The sequence below is a fragment of the Drosophila gunungcola genome, chromosome 3R (assembly GCF_025200985.1).
Source record: "Drosophila gunungcola strain Sukarami chromosome 3R, Dgunungcola_SK_2, whole genome shotgun sequence".
Taxonomy (NCBI): Eukaryota; Metazoa; Arthropoda; class Insecta; order Diptera; family Drosophilidae; genus Drosophila; species Drosophila gunungcola.
The window spans coordinates 14523223-14542788 of NC_069139.1; the positions used below are offsets into that span (position 1 = coordinate 14523223).

A 19566-nucleotide genomic window follows, 5' to 3' on the forward strand; every position below is an offset into this window, starting at 1 on the left:
AATTTATTACCAGCCCCGCCTTAAACATAAAAAAGCTAGACTGCCACCTCCGATTGCACAGGACTAACCGATAACTGCTATCGGGCAACCCACCGATATGCATATTCTCGCTGTCGGCCCTGGCCGGCCGTTGGCCGATTACTCGATGTGCGGCGGGGGTGCAGCTCTGGCCGTTCGCCCATCCCTGGTAAACCACGCCAGTCATTTTTGTTTTGATAAGGATACGGATACAAAAAGAGCGTGGCCTGGAAAACTTGCAGAAACGGCGGAGAAAGCGCCCCAAAACCTAGCCAAAGCGGTGCAAAGCAAACAGTGGGCGGTGCGCGACAAAGTGGGCGCGCATTTGAGCATCCCTAAGTACTACGTGGAAGCGGAGCAGCGTGTGGAAGAAGAGGAGAAGAAGAGGAAGAAGCAGCAGCACCAGCAAAAGTACACAGAAGTGCAACCAGACGGCTAAAATAACAAAAGTCAAAGAAGGCCCAAGGAGCGTGGTGGCGGAGGAGGCGGCGGCGGGGCGGGGAATGGCCGATGTTCGTCGGTGGCTGCCATTGTATAACGCCGATGGGCAGACTATAGATCCGCGCTAGGATCCAATCTCGAATAAGATGCATCTGAACCATGCGACCGCCGCCACGGCGGCCATGGCCAACTATCAGCACTACCAGCTGCCAGCCTCACATGGCGGCGGAGCCAATGGTGGCTCTGGACCGGGTCCCAATTCCGGCCAGCAGCAGCCCACCACCCTGGCCAGCCTGCAGCAGAGCCCCTTTGCCCTGCACCAACTGACCGCCGTGCAGGCCATCCAACATCCCACCCACCAGGCCATGCTCCATCCACAGCACCCGCTGGTCCACCTGCTGGACATATCCACCACCACGGCGAATAGCGGCAACGGCGGTGGCGGCAATCACACGCCCATCTCGCCCATGAAACAGGAGGTGCAGAGCGTCATCAGTGAGGAGGAGGTGGTGGTGGATGATCCGCGCAAGAAGAAGCAGTGCCACGTGTGCAAAAACAAGTTCCGGCAACTGACCACGTTACGCAACCACATGAAGATCCACACGGACGAGCGGCCCTACAAGTGCAAGCACTGCGACAAGGCCTTCCGCCAGATCTCGACGCTGACCAACCACGTGAAGATCCACACCGGCGAGAAGCCGTTCACCTGCAACATCTGCGCCAAGGACTTCCGCCAGCAGAGCACCTTGATCAATCACATCAAGACGCACAAGGGTGAGTGTGTGGGCGCGCCATCCAGATGGAACTAACGATTTAACTGCCCTTTCTCGATTCGTTTCCGGGTAACAGCGGCGGAGTCCAGCACGCCGACGTCCCTGCTGAACTACCAGCCGCAAACAGGCAGTGGCAAGCACAGGAAGTCGCAGATGCATCAGGTCTACCAGCAGCAGCATCAGCGCGTCCAAATCTCAAAGACCTTGTACTCCGGCAGCTATAGCTCGCCGGCGGCCGAGGAGCTGGTGAAGCCGTTCCAGTGCAGCGTCTGCAAGCGCCGCTTCCCGCAGCTAAGCACGCTGCACAACCACGAGCGGACCCACATCGATCCCAAGCCGTACAAGTGCGAGACGTGCGACAAGTCCTTCAGCCAGCAGGCGACGCTGGCCAACCACAAGAAGATCCACACGGGCGACAAGCCGTATACGTGTTCCTACTGCCACATGCAGTTCCGCCAGCAGAGCACCCTCACCAACCACCTCAAGACGCACACGCACCAGATCGCGCCTGGTGGCGGCGGAGCAGGAGGCGGCGGAGGCGCCGTCACAGCCACAGGTGAGCCGCTTGTGTGTTCGCCCTACCAATGAGCCGCTTTCTGTTATCACTGTGTGCATCGATTATTAACGCTCTTCCCTAACGAAGCTTTTATTTAAATCTTGTACGCATGCCCACATCGACAAACCATTCAATCAACTCCAACACCGTACCGCCAACCTGCAGTGGATCACTCAATGCCCGCTCCCCTGGCGCCCGGGACGCAGCAGCTGACGAGTGGGCTGCTGCCAAACAACCTGCACGGCAGCACGCCGAACATCATCCAGCTGGACCACCATCCGCTACTGCATTTCCTCGATGGCAGCACCACGGTAAGCTCGGTGGTGGCCACGGCGGCGGCCAACACTAAGGTGGAGCACTTCCAGGCGGGCGGGTCACCGCCGGGCCGCATGACCGTGGTGGGCAACATCAACATGCTGAAGGGTGACAATCCGGACCGGCCGTTCGGCTGCAGCGTTTGCCAGCGGTTCTTCTCGCAGCAGAGCACCCTGGTCAATCACATCAAGACGCACACCGGCGAGAAGCCGTACAAGTGCAAGATCTGCGAGGTCAACTTCCGGCAGGTGGCCACGCTCAACAACCACATGAAGATCCACACCGGCGAAAAGCCCTACAACTGTTCCTACTGCCCCAAACAGTTCCGGCAAAAGAGCACGCTGCAGAACCACCTTAGGGTGCACACCTGCTAGACCCAATCCCGATCCAGATCGCGACGCGATCCAGGTCCGCAGCCAGCCAGCCAGTCTAGCAGCCATTGAGGAATAGTGCAATATGCATGCCACATAGCACATACACTTATAGATCGCATATACGGCATACGAATACGATTACATGAATACTATATTTGAATATATACTCGAAAGTGTTATTTACCTGCTGTGCAGAGCGCAATTGTATGTAACTATATCGTAGAGAGCTGATCCACATGCGTGTCCAATTGTAAATTAAGGCTAGCCGTATTCGCATAAGCCACGAATGATATGATACAGGGTGTTTAAGCCTAAACTTTATTCTATTCTTGAGTGGGTCGATTTGAGCCATTGCAAAAATGTATCTTTAGATGCTTCTAAGCCGATTAGCCTAAAAAGTTTTTATTTTTTACAAGCTTTGATGTTCTTCCCTTTTTAAAACTCCATATTGTAAATTATACATAGGAATAATTCCTGGTTTTGAAAAAGAAACACATACGAAAATTTAAAATAAATTAAGCCGACACCAAGGTCGTTTATGTTTTACACCTGTTTTGTTGTAAGCCAAACAAATCCAGTACATTATCACTTGGTCATTGCTAGAAAATAACCTTAATATTTTCTTTTTATACAAGATTAGTATTTCCTTTACAAGGAATTTGTTTTATAAAGAGGAATCGTTATTATTTTATGGTATAATATATTTTAAAATATTCTCCACTTAGGCGAAATGGTTTAGAGTTGTCAAAAAGATTGCTTTTGCGGCCAAGCGTATTTCTTAAACAAATCGATCCACACCAAATCTATCCCCACTGCAACTGTTGTCACCCATGCCCCCAGTCCCCTCGATCCTTACCAATTAGTTCCGAGTATCGGCTTCTCAGCTTTCCTCGTCGTGTTAAATGTTAAACCCGCCAGCAAAGTAAAGTAAAATAATTAAAAGTAAAACCAGTTATTGCTATACTGTGTGTAATCCCCGCCCGCTCTAAACTTACATAAGGCGTCATCGGAAGCGAAACAAACCGAAACGAAAAAAAGCAACTATTTAAATAAGTGTACTCTTAGCGCATATTTAGCAGCATCTTCTACTCACATGACTTCAAGCGGAGCAAAGGCGATCGCATAAATAATCAATAATAAATTTAATGAACGAAGAAATGAAAACCGGGTCGCTTAAAGAACAAAAACTTAGAAAACGGAGAGACAAGAGTCCCTAAATTAAGTGAATCGATGAGAAAAGAAAACGAGTAAAACCAGCTATAATTGAATTGACAGAGATCGATCGTAAATGTTGTAGAGAATATATAGTATATATAAAAATATATATAAACTACTTGTAAATGTAAGCGAAGCGAAAAGCTAAAACAACAATAAAACATGCAAAACAAAACCTTTAATGTAAGTTTCTATTAAAATGCTTAATCGAATTTTACCCTTCAGTTTATCAACGAAACTTGAGATAAACAGTTTAAAATTTTGTTTTCTTTTAAATAAGTCATTTAATCGGCAAAAGTATCGGAGGAAAACGCAATTGTATTGATTTGAAAAAAGGGAAATTTATTAAGATTTTTAGGTATGCAGGTTTAATTTGGGAAAAGGAAAAACAGGTCGTGTATAAGATATATTCTAGAAGTTATAATTATAAGCACTTTTCGCGATAAATCTCTATGGTATGTTGCACTGTGTGCAAATGGTGTTTAAGGGATATATAACCTCTTGGTTTCATTTTTCACCCTAAATCGTGTCATTTAATTGTTGTGTTTAGAAGGAAACGGAAAACCAAAATTGCCAACAAATAGCATCGGTTAAATTGGAATTTTTACGAAATCTGGTGCATCTACTCGTACGTGTGTGTATATTTATGTATATATATATATCCGACATCCTAACCTATCCAGAGGGCCTAACTTGACTAAAGAGTTCCCAGGGATACATGGGGAAGAAACTTGCACATGGACGTTGCTTCAGGGAGAAACTTGGATTGTTACTTGGACTTACATACGAGAAACACTTAATCTTATAAATAGTTCGTGATTAGAATTTCTCACAACGGATGTTCTAGCCACGCGCCTCGGTCGGGGTTTAAATCTCTGGCATCGTGCAAAGGCAATTGAGTAGGACCAAATGTACAATTCAGTAAAGCATATACGTTGTCTGTACTTAGGGTGAGTAAGCATATATATATAAATATAAATATATATATATATATATATATATATATATATGTAATCTATAGGTTGACCAAAAGTTTGTTTAAGCCTAAACCAACATTGACACCATCACTCTACTTGAACAGCCAGCGCAGGATCATGCTGAAGGTCAGCCCGATAAGGGCGTAGATGAGCGACTTGAACACCGTCGACTGCGAAACGCCGCCGCCCAGAAAGTGATGCGACTGCACGTTCATGTTGCTAGACGGAGGCGAGTACTGCATGCGCTCCAGGCGCTGGCTGATCTCGTTCAGCTGTCTGGTGTGCAGCTCCAGCACACGGTTCACCTGGTCCACGGCCAAAGCGAGTCTGAAATTAGGCGTATTACGATTATAGACGATCTGTTTCCGAATGTCATGTAACACCAATGATCTACTCACTGCTTAATGGCGCTGGACGAACTGCGCTTCACCGCTCCCTGCGGCGACTGACTGGAGTCCGAGTTGGTGTCACGCGGTGCCAGCACCAAGCTCTTGTTCTTGGCCTTGCTCACCGCGGAGCCCGGCTGTATGGCCTGTCCGGCCGGCGATTGTCTTTGGGTGCGGGAGAGCGTCTCGAGGGAGCTGCGCAGGGGATGGATCATTTCGGCGCCGTGGACAATTGGCACCGACTTGTGTCGCGTCTGAGTGAGCACCTTGAACTGGCACTCATACTGGCGGACATCGTTGCGCGAGTCCCAAGGCCGCAGGTCGGCGTACTTGTACAGCCACTGGCCGTAGCTGTCCAACTCGAAGAGATCGGGCATGTGGGTGGAATCAGTGCTGACCCGCTCCTTTGCCTCCGCTCGCTGGCGCTCTTCCAGCACGGTCTTCTCCTCGGTGGCGGCCACCTGATCCTCGCGGGCAATCGCATCGGACACGTGCTGCCACAGGCGCTGCGATTCGTTGGGCTCCTGCGACTCCAGCGGCACCATATGGCGCGTGAGCCGCTTGGAACGCGTCTCGGCATCCACCTTGAACAGCAGCGATTCCTCGCCCGTCTTGGAGTCCTTCACGCGACACTCCTTGTCCCAGTGGCCGTTGATGGTGGCCAGCGTCTCCTTGCCCAGCTTGATCTTGCCCACAACCACGTTGGTGGCATCGGCGCCGCCGAGGAACGGCTTCAGCTTGAACTCCAGCTCCGTCCTGTAACCGGTGTTCTCGCACTCGATGTTTATCTTGCCGCCCAGCTCCATGGAGAGCGTGCCCATCAGGATGCCCTTGCAGTGGGCGTACGGCGAGTTCGCCGTGTAGCACTCACCGCGCGGCAGCAACGTCATCGTGGCAGCGCCCTCGAGCACCGCCGAAGTGCTGTTGCCGTAGAACTTCGATTTCGCCAGGATGGAGCAGGTGATGCTGAAGCCGTCCTCGCGGTTCGTCACGTAGAATGCCGACACGGGCGGATGGTGCGAGACCTGCTCCGCAATGTAGAAGGTTCGGCTGCCGCTGGGATGCTGCCAAAAGCACCGGAACCGCTCGCCCAGAATCGGATTGTAGGGTTTCTTCAAGCCCTTGGGCTTCTTGTAGAAGCTGGACAGGTACCATTGCACAACTAGCTTCATGCGCGTGAATGCATCATCCTCCTGCACGGCCCTGCGATCGAAAACAGATTACTAATAAGTTGTAAGGAGACATGGGTAATCAAGTAGCACCCACTTGGAGAGCAAGTCCGCATGGTAGTACGAGTCGGACAGCTTGTCCAGGAATGAGCGCGGCTCCAGGATAAACGTGGGCAGCACTACCTTGCTCAGATCCATCCCCGGTCGCACCTGCTTGACAATGCACCAAATTAGGCTCTTGTTCTCCTCTGCCAACTCCTCTACCTGCTCCCCTTGCTGGAAGTAGATATAAGACCATCATTTAATTGGTTACAAATTAAAGTAACACTATGGCTTACCTCGCCAAACTCCTCCTCGGTGAAGGGCACATATGAGGTCTCCACGCACTGCTGCTCGGCGGCATCATCCTGCGCCGGCTCTGCCGCATCCGACTCAGATTCTGACTCCAGACCAGACATGACGGCATTGGGTGCTTCATTCTGGCTATCTGCGTCCAGATCTGAAAAGACAACCAAGCCGATGAGATGAGACTGTCAAAACCAATAAACAAATCACTGACATTTCTCTAGCAGCCTGAGTCTGGCGAAGATCAGGGGACTTTTGTCCACCTGTCGCTCGCGCTCAAAAGCAGAATACTGTGAATCAACTGTAGCACTAAGATTAACCATATGTGTAGCGCGAATTGTCGAAAAATTGGGCTCCCTATGCCAGGCGGTGAGAATACAAAACAGGAATTTTGAACAATTAATTCCACGGCTACTATGACGTCTAATTATCACTAGCTAACTTGGAGGGAAAACAATTTGGAAGAGTTTTTTAAGAAAAGTTTGACATTTAAAATTTAGAACGGACATTAGGCTTTTGTTCGATAAGACAAAATATATGTATTTTAAATTGAAATATAAAATCATGTATATATTTAATAATTGTTATTAAATGTTACTTGGTTGTTTAAGCAATGTGATCCCATATTTTGGATTACTCTAAAGTGTCTCATCAAAATGCCAGAATAAATGTTAATATTGTCAAAATCATTTCTTGTTGCAATAAAAAAAAAATAATAACACAAATGTCTTCCAATTTAATTTCCCACAACATGTTAATCAACCAACTAAAACGACAGCAAGGAGGGGGCTTTTTCACCCTTGACGTTCAGATGAAAGCGCGGCAGCACTAGACAATCGGGCGGAGCGCTCACGGGCCGCAAGCCCGTCTGACTGTGATCGTAGTCGTTGTCATCCTCGTCGCTGGAGCTGCTGTGGCACAGGGTGGCTCCCAGGGACATGGACTTGCTCATTGGGCTCAAGTGGCGTCGCTTACCCTGAACCATGCCCATCAACACGCCCATACCCATGCCCTGCTCCACGCTGGAGGCATCGCTGTACGAGTTCTTTCGCTGCTCTGACTGATGACCGAAACGCGGCAGCCGCTTGGTGCGCTCCCAGTTGCTAACGGCGCTGCTGTAGAGCTGCTGCAGCAGTGGAGTGGGTGCCCGCGAGGCGGACAGGCTGGTCTCGGAGCGCGTGGTCTCCAGCTCGGCCGACGGCAGTGCCAGGAACTGCGCCCACTTACCTTGATCGTTGAAATGCTTCTCGTAGTCCGCCTCCGACCATTGCGTCTCATGCGAGACGGGCAGCGGTTCACCCACATAGCTGGATGACGGAGCCGTTCCCGTGCTGCTGTTGGTACGCAGCAGCAGGGCCGAGCATCTCAGGGACAGCTCCAGGGCATCCATCCAACACTTGCCGGCCGCCTGGCTGGGAGCTCGAAAGATCAGGTAAGCGGTTGGCAACGGTTGGACAACGGCACCTTGGGGAAATAGTTAAATAAGTAGTTAAATAAGTAATTAAAGAGATTACAATTTAAATAATGAGCTAAAGCCGAACAACCGAGAAATACTTTAAATTATATTTTTACAGATAATCGTAATCCCGGTTTGCAGTCAATAATTTATTAAACTTGATACGGAACGACAAAACTTAGTAGTGCTTTGATACACAATTGAAAAGTATATTAAATTTTGACCAGTAAAGTTATAATTTCAACTAAATTTACCAATGGTTTCCTTGTCAGGTCCTCGCGGCGCCCAAATGGACTGCTCCAGCGGATGGAAGAGTTTGAAGCAGAAGCCATCCTTTTTGCTGGGCCGCTCGATCACCTGGCACGAGGTGAGCATCACCGTGCCCACCCAGTGGCTGCTCTTGGTCTTTTGACTCTTGTAAATAAGCAGCAGGCCAGGCTTCAGCACACACCAGAGTTTCGTCCAGGACTTGAGAGTTCCTCGAACCTAGGGTATACTTAAAATTAATAAAATGTAAATAATAAAATACACTAAAAGCTCACCTTAAGCCAATCTGCCAGCACTATAACCGCCGGATCTTGAAGGGAATTCATCAGCTCGCTTGCCACTCGCTTCTTCTCCCGCCTATAGTTCTTCCTTTGGGCCTTGTATGACTCTTTTCTGTTAAGCTTTGCGGCATCAGCAGCTGACTGTTGGCAAGAAAAACAAATGGATTAAATAAAGTTCAAATATTTAATACATTGCTAGCACTAAACCTTTTTCCCATTGCAGAAGTGAAAAATATTTAAATACTTAAAATACATCGATGTATTTCGTAATAATTTTGTTTACGGGGTTTTTGGGACAAATTTTGCCAGCGGTTACGTCAAATGTTCGGCAACAATTGTCTAGTAAGCTATTAATTTTCTAAGGCGAAACTCGAAGCGCACTGTTAATCTAATTAGCATTTATAATTTGCTTAGCTGCCGGATAAAAGTGAAAAAATTTGTCACTTTAGTGCCGGAATGTGACACGTGGTGTGTTTCGAGCCCAGACCTATATTTATTACTTTTTATCACACCGCCAGCACATCGATTATAACTAAATTAGACAACAACGAACCGTAGCGACTCTTATCTCTGCCCTCCCCATAAATAACCCAGATTTAATGTTCGGTTCAACAAATCAAAATTAAAGTTAGGTTTGCGTGTGGGTTTACTTGCCTTATCTGCCAGATTGCCATCCCGACTGTCTGAGGCCCAATTGGCGATTCCTGTAATACGAAAAATCATGGTTTTTTTTTTGTTTATGAACTAAGTATCATGGGAGTTGGGTGTGTGATGTTTATGGAAAACATGATGATTTGAATTCCGAGAAGTATGTAATCGATCTAGCAATGAAATAGTAGGGCCCTTTTTGTTTTTTGGAAACTTTTCCATCGCCTATTCACCGATCAAAAAAAAACGAGACCAAACAAAAACACAACAGTGGGAGGAGCGCGAAAAATTCGAAAGATAAGAAGAACTACAACAAGAGAAGGTAAACTCGCACCGACAATGTTTCAAGGTGCGATGGTCGATGGGGCACGGAGGTCCGAGGGTCAGCGGTTTATTTATTTTACAAATATGTTTTATTTAATTTCGCAAGATACACAGGCACACACACACACACACACACACAGCACAACACAAACTCATCGCGAGAAAGATTCTCTGGGTCTTGAGGTCTCGAGATCTCTCGTACATTGTCAAGTGTGTCGCACTTGCACTTTAATCATCGCCCAACTGCCGATGCCCTCGTGTCTTTCGCATTCTTATTAATTATTTTTATGGCTCGGCTAAAAATAAAAGCGTCCCAAAAGAGCCAGTCTCACTTAATATGCAAAACCACACATATGGGAGAAAAAGAAAGCTCGAAGAATTAATTATAATTTCCTTCGAATTATGGGTTTAATAATTGTCACTTGCTTTGAAGGAGATTCATGACCAGACACCGCTCCAAAATGCGTTTCGAATTTGTTTTTCTATTTATTTTTGCATATTTTGTTGTGTTTCGCTCATTCACGTTTTCACAGGGCGGCACTACATGGCGTATGCGTGATGCGAGAACCGATTCAGAGACGCCGACCTCTGCTTGGTTTATTTTATTTATTCATTTATATTTTCTTGTTTTTCTTTCTGCTTTTCAATTTTCTGCCTGCCGCTCGTCCGCTGGCCGCTCGCCGACTGATTGAGATATATTGAGTCTGCCCGAAACGCGCGCACGAAGCACAAACACAACAAAAGCACCAGCGGCAAATGACAAAAGCACCGTGGCAGCGTTGCGGCAGAGGAACAGCCGAACCAACTACAACAATTATCTGGCTTTCGTCATATTTTTGACAAAAAAAGAAAAAGATATAGAAAAAATTGCAAAGCCAAATTATCTCAAAGTGAGAGGATCATCTCTGTGGCCAACACAGTTGCCGATTCTGCCAGCAAGTTCATTATACTAATGCGTGGATACGTAGATACTTTGTGTGCTTTTTCTGCCCAGATAACGATATCAACGCTGACTGCGCTCTCTTGAAATTAAACCCACAAACGGGAGAGCGACAAACAACTGCCGGCAAAATCTATGAGGTAATTAGCAAGTCTTACTGATATATGATCTCATCTTCAAGACAGATGGTTGAAAGTAAGTGGTAGCCCCTTTAAACGGCATTATTTGTTTGTTTGCTCACGATAAGTTAATCTGAACCTACCCCAACACAGAGATTTAATTTTCGGGTTTAATTGAAATTTTTCTCAATTGAATTTAAATTGTACATATCAGCACCCTTTTAAACAGGCTAAAATTATACAGGGCACAACAAATTTCTTTTCAGTCTAAAAAATTTCAAAAGTTATAAAACATGTATGGATCTAGTTAAGATAATAATTATGGGGACCTTCACTAACTGTTTCTGTTTGTGCTATCGTGTTTGGACAGTGTTCGATTAACAACATATGAGTGTTGCAAAGTCCAAAGAAGCACCCGGTTAATATATCATAATTATGTCAGTCAGATAAGCCTCTGTAAATGCAACATTTAATATTCGTTAAGGCCGACCATAGATAGAAATATCTTCACACCTGCTGATGTTTTGTGGGCCGTAAAAGAAGAGGATCCAAAAAAAAGCCAGGTGTGCATAGTTGATATCTAAATGTCGGTCATTACTCATCACTGAAATCAAAACATGTCTGTGAACCCTATCAGCCATGTGGAGCATTCTAGATAAAGGAAAGTGTTAAACCGGCTGAGAGCATGGTATTTGTCATATTGATGTTAACTCGGGTCCAATAAATCAGGCAAAATACGGATCAGTCATTGGCTTCTCTAAAACCGTAGGGAAAATCCTTGACTTTTTCGTCACGTAGAAACCGATTGTGGTGCTTTTATATGTACATATATGTCCTAATTATGTCTTATCAAGGTGCAGAAACTTTCAGGCTGTAAAACGCTTATGAGTGTCATAAATGCGGTGATAAGATATGATTGCCATGGCAAGCATTTATCCAGGGTCCTCAGCCACATCGGGCAGAAGTTGAGTGGCAGGGCACTTTAAGTTTTATTAATAATACTCTCGCACCGAACAATCGCAAAATCATTTGATAATAATGCGCCAAAAACAATAGCACAAAAAGCGCAACAAAAGCTCGACACATAAATAAAAGGCGAAATGCGTCACACCAAAATTGGAACGCATGGCTGGGTGGCAAAGGGGATTTCTTGGGAGGGGGGTGTTGCCATATGGGCAATGCATACAAATGCGCCTTTAGCCAGGTTCTATTTAGTGTGCGGATCAGGTGATAATCATGAACATTACGAACGTGCTGATTGTGTAACTAAAAGTATAGCAAATGCCAAAATTTCAAACCTCAAGTTGGCTAAATGATGATTGTGTTCAGGATCGTGCCGATCGAGTAAGTCCAAATAATTTTCTTGTTTGCGATGATGAATGGAGAAGTGCTGCGGATGTTGTATAACCCAATAACTGATCGAAAGTGGCAATCTATAATTTATATATTTTGTGTGCAGAACGGGCGCTGGAAATAATTATTAACATGCGGATCGAAATGAAAGAAAAGCTAAATAAAAATTGAATAATCAATTGAATGATCAATGAAGATTTTGGAATTTGGCTAATCGAAAATATCCAAGTAATTTCACCCTTAGTTTATAAGTAAACAAATAAATCAAAGCAAAACGAATCAGTTTATGCTATTAAAATAGAGAGATAAAATATAAGAGATAATAGAAGTTAATAAAGTATAGGAATGATAATGACATTTAATGATCGATTAAGTGATGATCTACGTTTGTTCAACTGTGCTGGAATTTTCATTTATTTTTTTTGGAACTTCACCTGGCGATGATGGCGCCGGACTGTTGCTCAAACTGTCCGTGGACGGAAGTTTGGTCATAAGCACTTTTAGCGAAGGTCGCCTTTTGAATTTGAAATCGAATACTGAGGAGTTGTTAGCAGCACATACATATATATACGGGGGAGAAAGAGAAAGCGAGCAATATGTATATTGATATATGTAATATAGGATTTTAGGCATATAGATTTTAGGTCACTGGTACAGACAGTTTTAGGAATACGCACGACACATACACACCTACAAAATTTTACATTTACGTTTTTACTACAACAAAACAGACACAAAAACTTGGGGGATGGTCACATGAAACACATAGAATTCCATACCAATAGTCATACAAATCCAAAAATTTAAGTATCAAAAAATCATTGTAAAATTATGATAATTGCAAAAAAAAATATATATACACACAAAATTAGCTAAGAATCAGTAAGGTATTTTTGTAAAATGTATTTACTACTATTACTATTTCTATGCAAGCTATTCAAAGAGAAACGTTAAGCAATATTGTTGAAACCATAAAGTTAAGTTCATTGTAATATAGTTTGGAGTGGGAAATCCTTGACAGGACTAAGCCTTAAGCCACTTAATCCAATCTAGCGTGAGGAAGCCTCGACGCAACGCCTCCGAGCACATCCATTACCATTACGGCCTTAATTGTCTGCCATCGGACATGGGAGCTCAGCACGCAGCTGAAGGAGGCGCCCGCCTGGCTGGTGGCAATTAAGATTGCGATGGCGATGGCGATGCTGATGCGGATAGGCGATAGGATGGAAGAGACAATGGAGTGCCCTGATTGATTTTAAATAAAGCGCCAGCGCCTTGCAGGCAATCAATTTACGCAATTAGAACACGCCTCCGTAGTTCGAATAGTTCAGAGTTCAGCTCAGAGTCGATACCCACATATTGGCCATGCGCTTGGGGAAATAGAATTAAATCTTTTGTGGAACATGTGATTTTTACAATAAATTAAACCCTAATGCAAAATAAATATCAAAACAAAAGTTTTAACAGTACTTTATATTTTGCATATTATTTGCGACAGTAAAATAAAATTGTACAAGTCAATTTACACTAAAAGCAATATGCATTTGTATAATTTTGTCTCTTTAGGATTAATACTTTTAAAATGTAATTAATAACATATGTTTTTTTTGGCAGTGTACCTGCCGTTTTGTGAAAAATTAGGGCCAGGGTCCAGCAAAACTCCCCTTTGCGTGTGGCAGCGCAGTAAATTCCCGGCCAAAGGATGCCAGCTGATGCAAGAATGTGCAGCACTGAAAGTGCAATTTTGAGTTGCCCGCTGGGCTTGGCCAAAAATGACGTCATATTTGGCCGCTGAAATGGCGCCGCTCTAAGTGACCCCCAACCTCAACGAACCCACAACCAAGTTTATTTTGTTGCTTCTTTTTTACGTAATCCAATTACAATTTCGTTAGCCCTCAGTTCGAGCGCGTGTGTTTGGGGTCATTGGAGAAACACTTTATGGTGTGCAGTCGGTCACTGTACGTGTGGCCTATATAAAGACTTCATATATAAACTACTCTCAAAATGTGCCCGAGATCAACACAAAATAACTCTTAACTAGCTTTCTAATGTTTTATTTATTGCACGGTAATTTGCCCAAAAGCATGCTATAAAATATTCATCGAATTACACACACACACATTTACACGATTTTCGGAGAGGAACGCAGGAACGTTCAGTATGCAAATGCAGATGTAAATGCATAAGTCGGCTGAATTCTTTAGTACACATGGAAAAAAATATAATATCAGCTCTATACTCTCATCTTCACTTTTGTGCAAAATGTTTCCTACCACAAACATTTATAGGATTTCTAAAACGAATGTTAATTAATAATTAATATTAGGTATAGGTAAACCTATTAAATGTTTTAATTTTAAGAATATGGAATCATAGCAAAGCCATATTTGGTGGATGTCAATTCTCGGTGTAAGTTTCATCTCTCTTCTACTTTCTCTAGCTCACTTTTGACCTTTTGAAGAGGAAGGCCATTTTCAGCGAAAACAAAAATAGAACGCAGCGAAACTGACCTACTACCCATCCTTCTTTTTATCTGCTTTTTGTAGCTCACTTAAACTTTGGGGACTGCTGAAAATGTTGGTGAAATCAAAATCTTTTTTTTTGATTTCTATCTATTAATTCAAAAATATTTTTTAGTCAACAAACATCTTTAATCATCCCAGTTTTAAACTGAGAGATACGTTGTCGTATAAAGTAAACAGCTTGTTTCATAATTCAACTTTTAATATTTTTTTTATATTTTTTTTATTTTAAGAAATAACAGCTAACTGCTTATTTAATTAGACAAGCTTGAGTTATAAAATTGTTTTTAATCTTTGATCTTGGTCTATAATTTTAAATAAACTTTTACTGTTACTACGAATACTTTTTATTGGAGATTCGCCCTATCTTAGCATAAATAACAAATAGAAATGCCACATCCTACAAAGAAATCATTCACTTAAGCTCTGACTAGCCCAGAAACGAAGACATCACACAAATTGCAGTCATGCATCGATTTTTCTTCTATTTATATTGTACGCAGTTTCTCCATTCCCACATTAACAATTCAATGTGCCATAGAATACCTAGAGCGGAATAGTTGAGTAGGGTGGTGGGGTATTTACCTGTTTGGCAGGTGTTCGTTCTTCCAAACATTTATGACATACGGTTTTTCGCACACATTTCCATGTGGATACTGTTTAATCGCGCCCACTGTGCCAACCGCCCGGGCCAGCAAAAATAAACAGCAAAAGACGAGGCGACTACAATAGTAATTATAAAGTCGCGTTGGAATGAAAGGTGGATAAAAGTGTGAGTGCTTGTGTCAGCTAATTGTGTATATATGCGATTTAGGGTGCAGTAGGGTGGACCTTGGGTGTAAGGGAAATTTAAAATGCCTACTAAAGAAAGTAAATAAGCTAGCGGGGGGCAAAACTTTATATTCAAGTGGGTTTCAGAACAAAAAATAGTAGTTGTTAATAATAAACAAATTATGGTTTGTTAAAAGAACCGGCAAGTTTGATTTTTTTAACAAATACTTAAACCTTTAACCTTAACCTTGATTTTATATAGTCTTAACACATAAAGGTCCAGCCTTATTTACACCAATTCCTTAATGTATGTTTGGAGATAGTGTTCAGATATGTATATATATCTGGACTATAAAGTAATACAGCATGCGAAAAGAAATTAATTAAATTAAAGACAGTTGCACGCCATAAAGCAAACAATAAACAACAGTAACCAACCACAATGGCATCAAAACAAATGGTGCGTGTGCAAAATCCCGTAGACCGATGCTGTTACCAGGTAACCCACCTAGCCATCGCAACCCCCAACTAACAGCACACCCATGTCCCGGTCGATAAAAACCGAAATTCGAATGCTAATCGATAAATCGCATAAAATATGACATTGACAACTTAAACAAATGTTAGCAAACGACTCAAAACGTACTAATTGTAGGTAAAATTAACAGGCCACAAAAGCTTTAATTACCTAAAAATTTACCGGAGCTACTGAGAACTTAGAGTAAAATATTCATATGGAAATCGATATGAATAGAGTTTTTCAGAAATAATTGTTGTCTAGCGTTATCTGACAACTGAAAAGCTGGGAACTTTTTAAATTACTATTTAGATTGCATGTGTAAATGTTAGTTTGCTTTATTGGAAGTATTTTTAACGCAAAAATAAATACTATTGCTAGTTAAACCTAACAAAATCCGTAGGATACGTTAGCCATAGTGTTAGTTTTAACATTATAAGTATGATCTCATGTTAGTACGATTAAACTTAATTAAATGACTGACACAACGTCGCATATGTCTTGTTTTGATTTATACACAAAAGTCAAAAACATAAGCAATCGCTGGGAAAATGCTTTTATTTATTTGCTTAATTTGAGTACATATATTATACATGAGCTAATTGAATGTTACGTCATCCCTAAAGCTGAGTAATAAAATTAGTTGGAATGTGATCTTAGAAAACATTTTGAAAAAAAAACCAACATAATTTTCATTGAAAACTGAAGTTGAAGGGAATATCTAAAATTATGAGCTAAAAGTACGTGATGTCATCCCTATGGGTTGATAATATATAAGGAATTTTATCAAAAAAATTACGGAAACTACTAAATTTCTACGAAATGCGCTTGTATCAGTTCTAGAGAAAATTCTGTTATTCCCTATGATTGCCAACAAATGCGGGTTAACTTAATTATTCGAATAATCGGCACAAAAAACTTAAATATTTTGCTAAGTGATACGGACTGGCAGAAGAACATCGCCCTTTGGGATCTATTTACCTAGGACCCAGCTGGTAAAACATGGAAATTGACAAACCTTGGCCGTGGGTTTCCGCACAGGTGCAAATGGCAAGCGCCATTGAACCAAATTGACAGTCACATAGCCCCAAAAAGCCACCCCAAAAATATCCGGACTAACAAGTAGCCTAGCAACCAACCAGTCTGACAAAAGAGCCAGACAACTGGTATGTAAATCAATTAACACTAGCGACTAAATCTCGCATGGATGAATGGGCCCGCAGAGCGGAAGCGCGCTAAATGACAAACAAAAGCTGAGTGTTAAGCGATAGCGTGGCCCCTGGGATCGAGTGGAATTACGGATGGATGGGGGTACGGATAAGCCGGCAAGCGGCTGATGAATGAACAGGAATTTTGAAATGTGAGCAGCATTAAAATCAAAACAAGCAAAGCACACAGCATACGGAAACGAAAATCAAACTGAAAACCAGAAGTAGACAATCAGATCGAATGAACAAATGCGGTCAAACCAAGAGCTCTACAAAACTCTTAATCGGAATGTGTTTATCTTTAAATGGTCTACTCAGTTACTTTATGTTTATATAGCCTTATAGAGTTGATAAAAACTACATACTTTCTTTGTTTGCTGATATTATATATTATATTTATTCTAACTGAATAAATCGATTCATTGATTGCTTGTAACGTTATTGAATGATGCTTCAGTTAAATAAAAGATTAGATAAGATAAAAACGGCTAACAAATTTGTACTGTGTGTTAAAAAAACTCTGAAGATTATTTGTTCAAATTCAGTTCAAATCTAAAAATTGGCTTATTTATATTATCTAGACTTACTTCAGCGAAGCAATATCAAATATAAACAGAAAAATAGCAAAAAGTAAGACATCTATGTTTAAAACTCTTATGGGGAAATTCGACTCATTAATCAGCAAAATGTACTTGATTTGACCGATTATGAATGGTTTCTTTTGTGCTATTTTTTTGACCGTAATTGTGTGAGTGTTTGTGTTCTGGTGATAGTCGTTTGCATTAGATTCGATTGCGAGTGATCGTATCGAAAAGTGTGGAAGAGCGGGACAGAGAGTGTGAGTGACATTGAGAGAGGGAGAAGGAGAACGACAACGAGATGGGCGAGTAAAAGGGGGGCAAAAAGGGGGCCAAACTCACCTGTCGATTGACGCAGTCCCGCGCTATTTGGTGGCGTTATGCTGATCCCGCTGACGCTGCTGGCGGCTCCAACACTAACACCCAGCGATTGATTTGATGCACCCATGGAGAGTCCAGAGGGGGTCACGGCACCTCCACCGCCACCTCCAGTCGAGGGCCAGGGGCGCCTGCAGCTGCAGCAGGTGAGTGCCGGTGGGTACACTGCTCGATTGTTGTTGCTGTAGCGGTGTTCCAGGAGTGGAGTGCGAGTGGGGGGTGGAGGGGGCAAGAGTGTCCCCTCCACCTGCATGCGATTTAGCACTGTTTATGCGTATGGGGGTGCTGCTAGCCCCCCCGCTGGTGCCAGGAGCGGGGGCTGGGACAGCAGGGGTGTTCGATGAATTAATCGTTAATGGAGCATTACTAATGGGCGTACCGGGCGTTGCGGGCTGCATGGCTTTTGATCAATCAATTATTGCACTAAATAAAAATCCTTTTCTTTTGTGGTTCCTCTTTATTTGTTACCCCCTTTTATTCATTCAATTAGCAGGCATTGCTCCAATTGTCGTTTTCACGAATACACGTACAAACTCCCCCACTCTTTCACACACACACACACACACTAAGGGCCGGACGCAGGCCAATTATTGATTTTGTTTTAGCCGCTCAAGTGTTTGAGCCCCTCTCGTTTTTTTTCACTACAATTTTGGGATTCTTTGCAGTCTTTGGGGCTATTTTAATTTAATTTAACATTTAGTAATGCAGTTCGAAACTGCGTGTGTGCCTGTGACTAGAAGCGTTTCCAGCAGCTCAGCTGGTCGACATGAAATGTGAGTTTGAAAAGACAGCCACGTAACACGCTCTCTAGTGCCTTTTTTTTTAGTTTTTGGTACCAATTAGTGGCAAAGAAGTCGCTGCTACTAGCAATAATACCAATACTTAATAGACAAAGCTAGTACAATTCTAACACACACACTCACACTTGTCACACACTTTTTTCGATTTTCAATTTTCGTTTTGGTTTTTTCGTTTCGCGGCTCTCTTTCTCTATTTCTCACTTGTCCGCTCTCGCTCTTGCTGGCACGGTCCGGCGTCGCTGGCGATTCGCGTTCAATTGAAACTGAAGCTGCAGTCGTCCGTATTCCAAAAAGCTAAACTTGTTTCTTTTCGCTTTCGTATGAGCTCATCCACCACCGCTGCTGCCGACGTCACCACCCCCCGCCCGAACGAGCCCACCCACAAAACAGGCGGCGTATTATTTTCATGACGCGGCCAAGACGCTGGAAGTGTAAAAGCTAAACAAGCTTTTCGTTCTTTTTTCTTCGTTTGTTTTGGGGAGGATTTTTACAAGCGTGGCGCCAGCTGTTCTGTTGCCCAGCCCTGGATGCGGTTTACCAGGGATGCAGTTCAGCTTAGCCAGGGCTGCGCAAAGTAACTGTCACTGTCAACTCAAAGCTTAGGGTGGCAGTAGGATTTTTAAATGTTGCTTTTGATCATTTTTTTGTCTGTATATTTTTATATCAGTTCACTACTACTAATTTTTGTTGTTTTAATAAAAAAAACACCTATTTTTTTCGCGTGTGTTATTATATGTAAATACAATTTTGTTGATTTTTAAATAAAAAAAAATACATAATCGAATTTTTAACAAATTTTGAAATATCCCATCAAATTTATAAATGGTCTAGTTTT

General features: G+C 43.1%; 2 protein-coding genes across 3 annotated transcripts; one reads left to right on the forward strand and one right to left on the reverse strand.

The window, feature by feature from the left end:
* The first annotated feature begins 458 nt into the window (after nucleotides 1-458).
* LOC128252303 (zinc finger protein 501) lies at nucleotides 459-3867 on the forward strand. 2 transcript variants are annotated; one of them, XM_052979925.1, is made up of 3 exons: nucleotides 459-1233; nucleotides 1309-1788; nucleotides 1954-3867. In XM_052979925.1, the coding sequence occupies exons 1-3, from the start codon at nucleotides 606-608 to the stop codon at nucleotides 2475-2477; spliced, it is 1632 nt and encodes a 543-aa protein (XP_052835885.1). In that variant the 5' UTR covers nucleotides 459-605; the 3' UTR covers nucleotides 2478-3867. The 2 variants fall into 2 exon arrangements, with proteins under 2 accessions (XP_052835885.1, XP_052835886.1); XM_052979926.1 differs by having other exon boundaries at nucleotides 1876-2018.
* A 141-nt stretch (nucleotides 3868-4008) lies between these two features.
* Nucleotides 4009-19092, reverse strand: LOC128252299 (oxysterol-binding protein-related protein 8). The gene is given in 11 exon segments (XM_052979922.1): nucleotides 4009-4996; nucleotides 5068-6258; nucleotides 6322-6500; nucleotides 6563-6723; nucleotides 7797-8033; nucleotides 8280-8511; nucleotides 8568-8714; nucleotides 9228-9277; nucleotides 12392-12493; nucleotides 17896-18052; nucleotides 18054-19092. Coding segments are annotated over 11 exon segments (2967 nt in total). The 5' UTR covers nucleotides 18330-19092; the 3' UTR covers nucleotides 4009-4761.
* Nucleotides 19093-19566: the final 474 nt, after the last annotated feature.

Excerpts from the sequence above, each read along its gene's own strand:
- LOC128252303 (XM_052979925.1), top strand. The coding sequence starts at position 606 with ATGCATCTGAACCATGCGACCGCCGCCACGGCGGCCATGGCCAACTAT. Across the intron at positions 1,234-1,308 it reads TCACATCAAGACGCACAAGG|CGGCGGAGTCCAGCACGCCG; the intron begins GTGAGTGTGTGG and ends TCCGGGTAACAG. Across the intron at positions 1,789-1,953 it reads AGGCGCCGTCACAGCCACAG|TGGATCACTCAATGCCCGCT; the intron begins GTGAGCCGCTTG and ends GCCAACCTGCAG.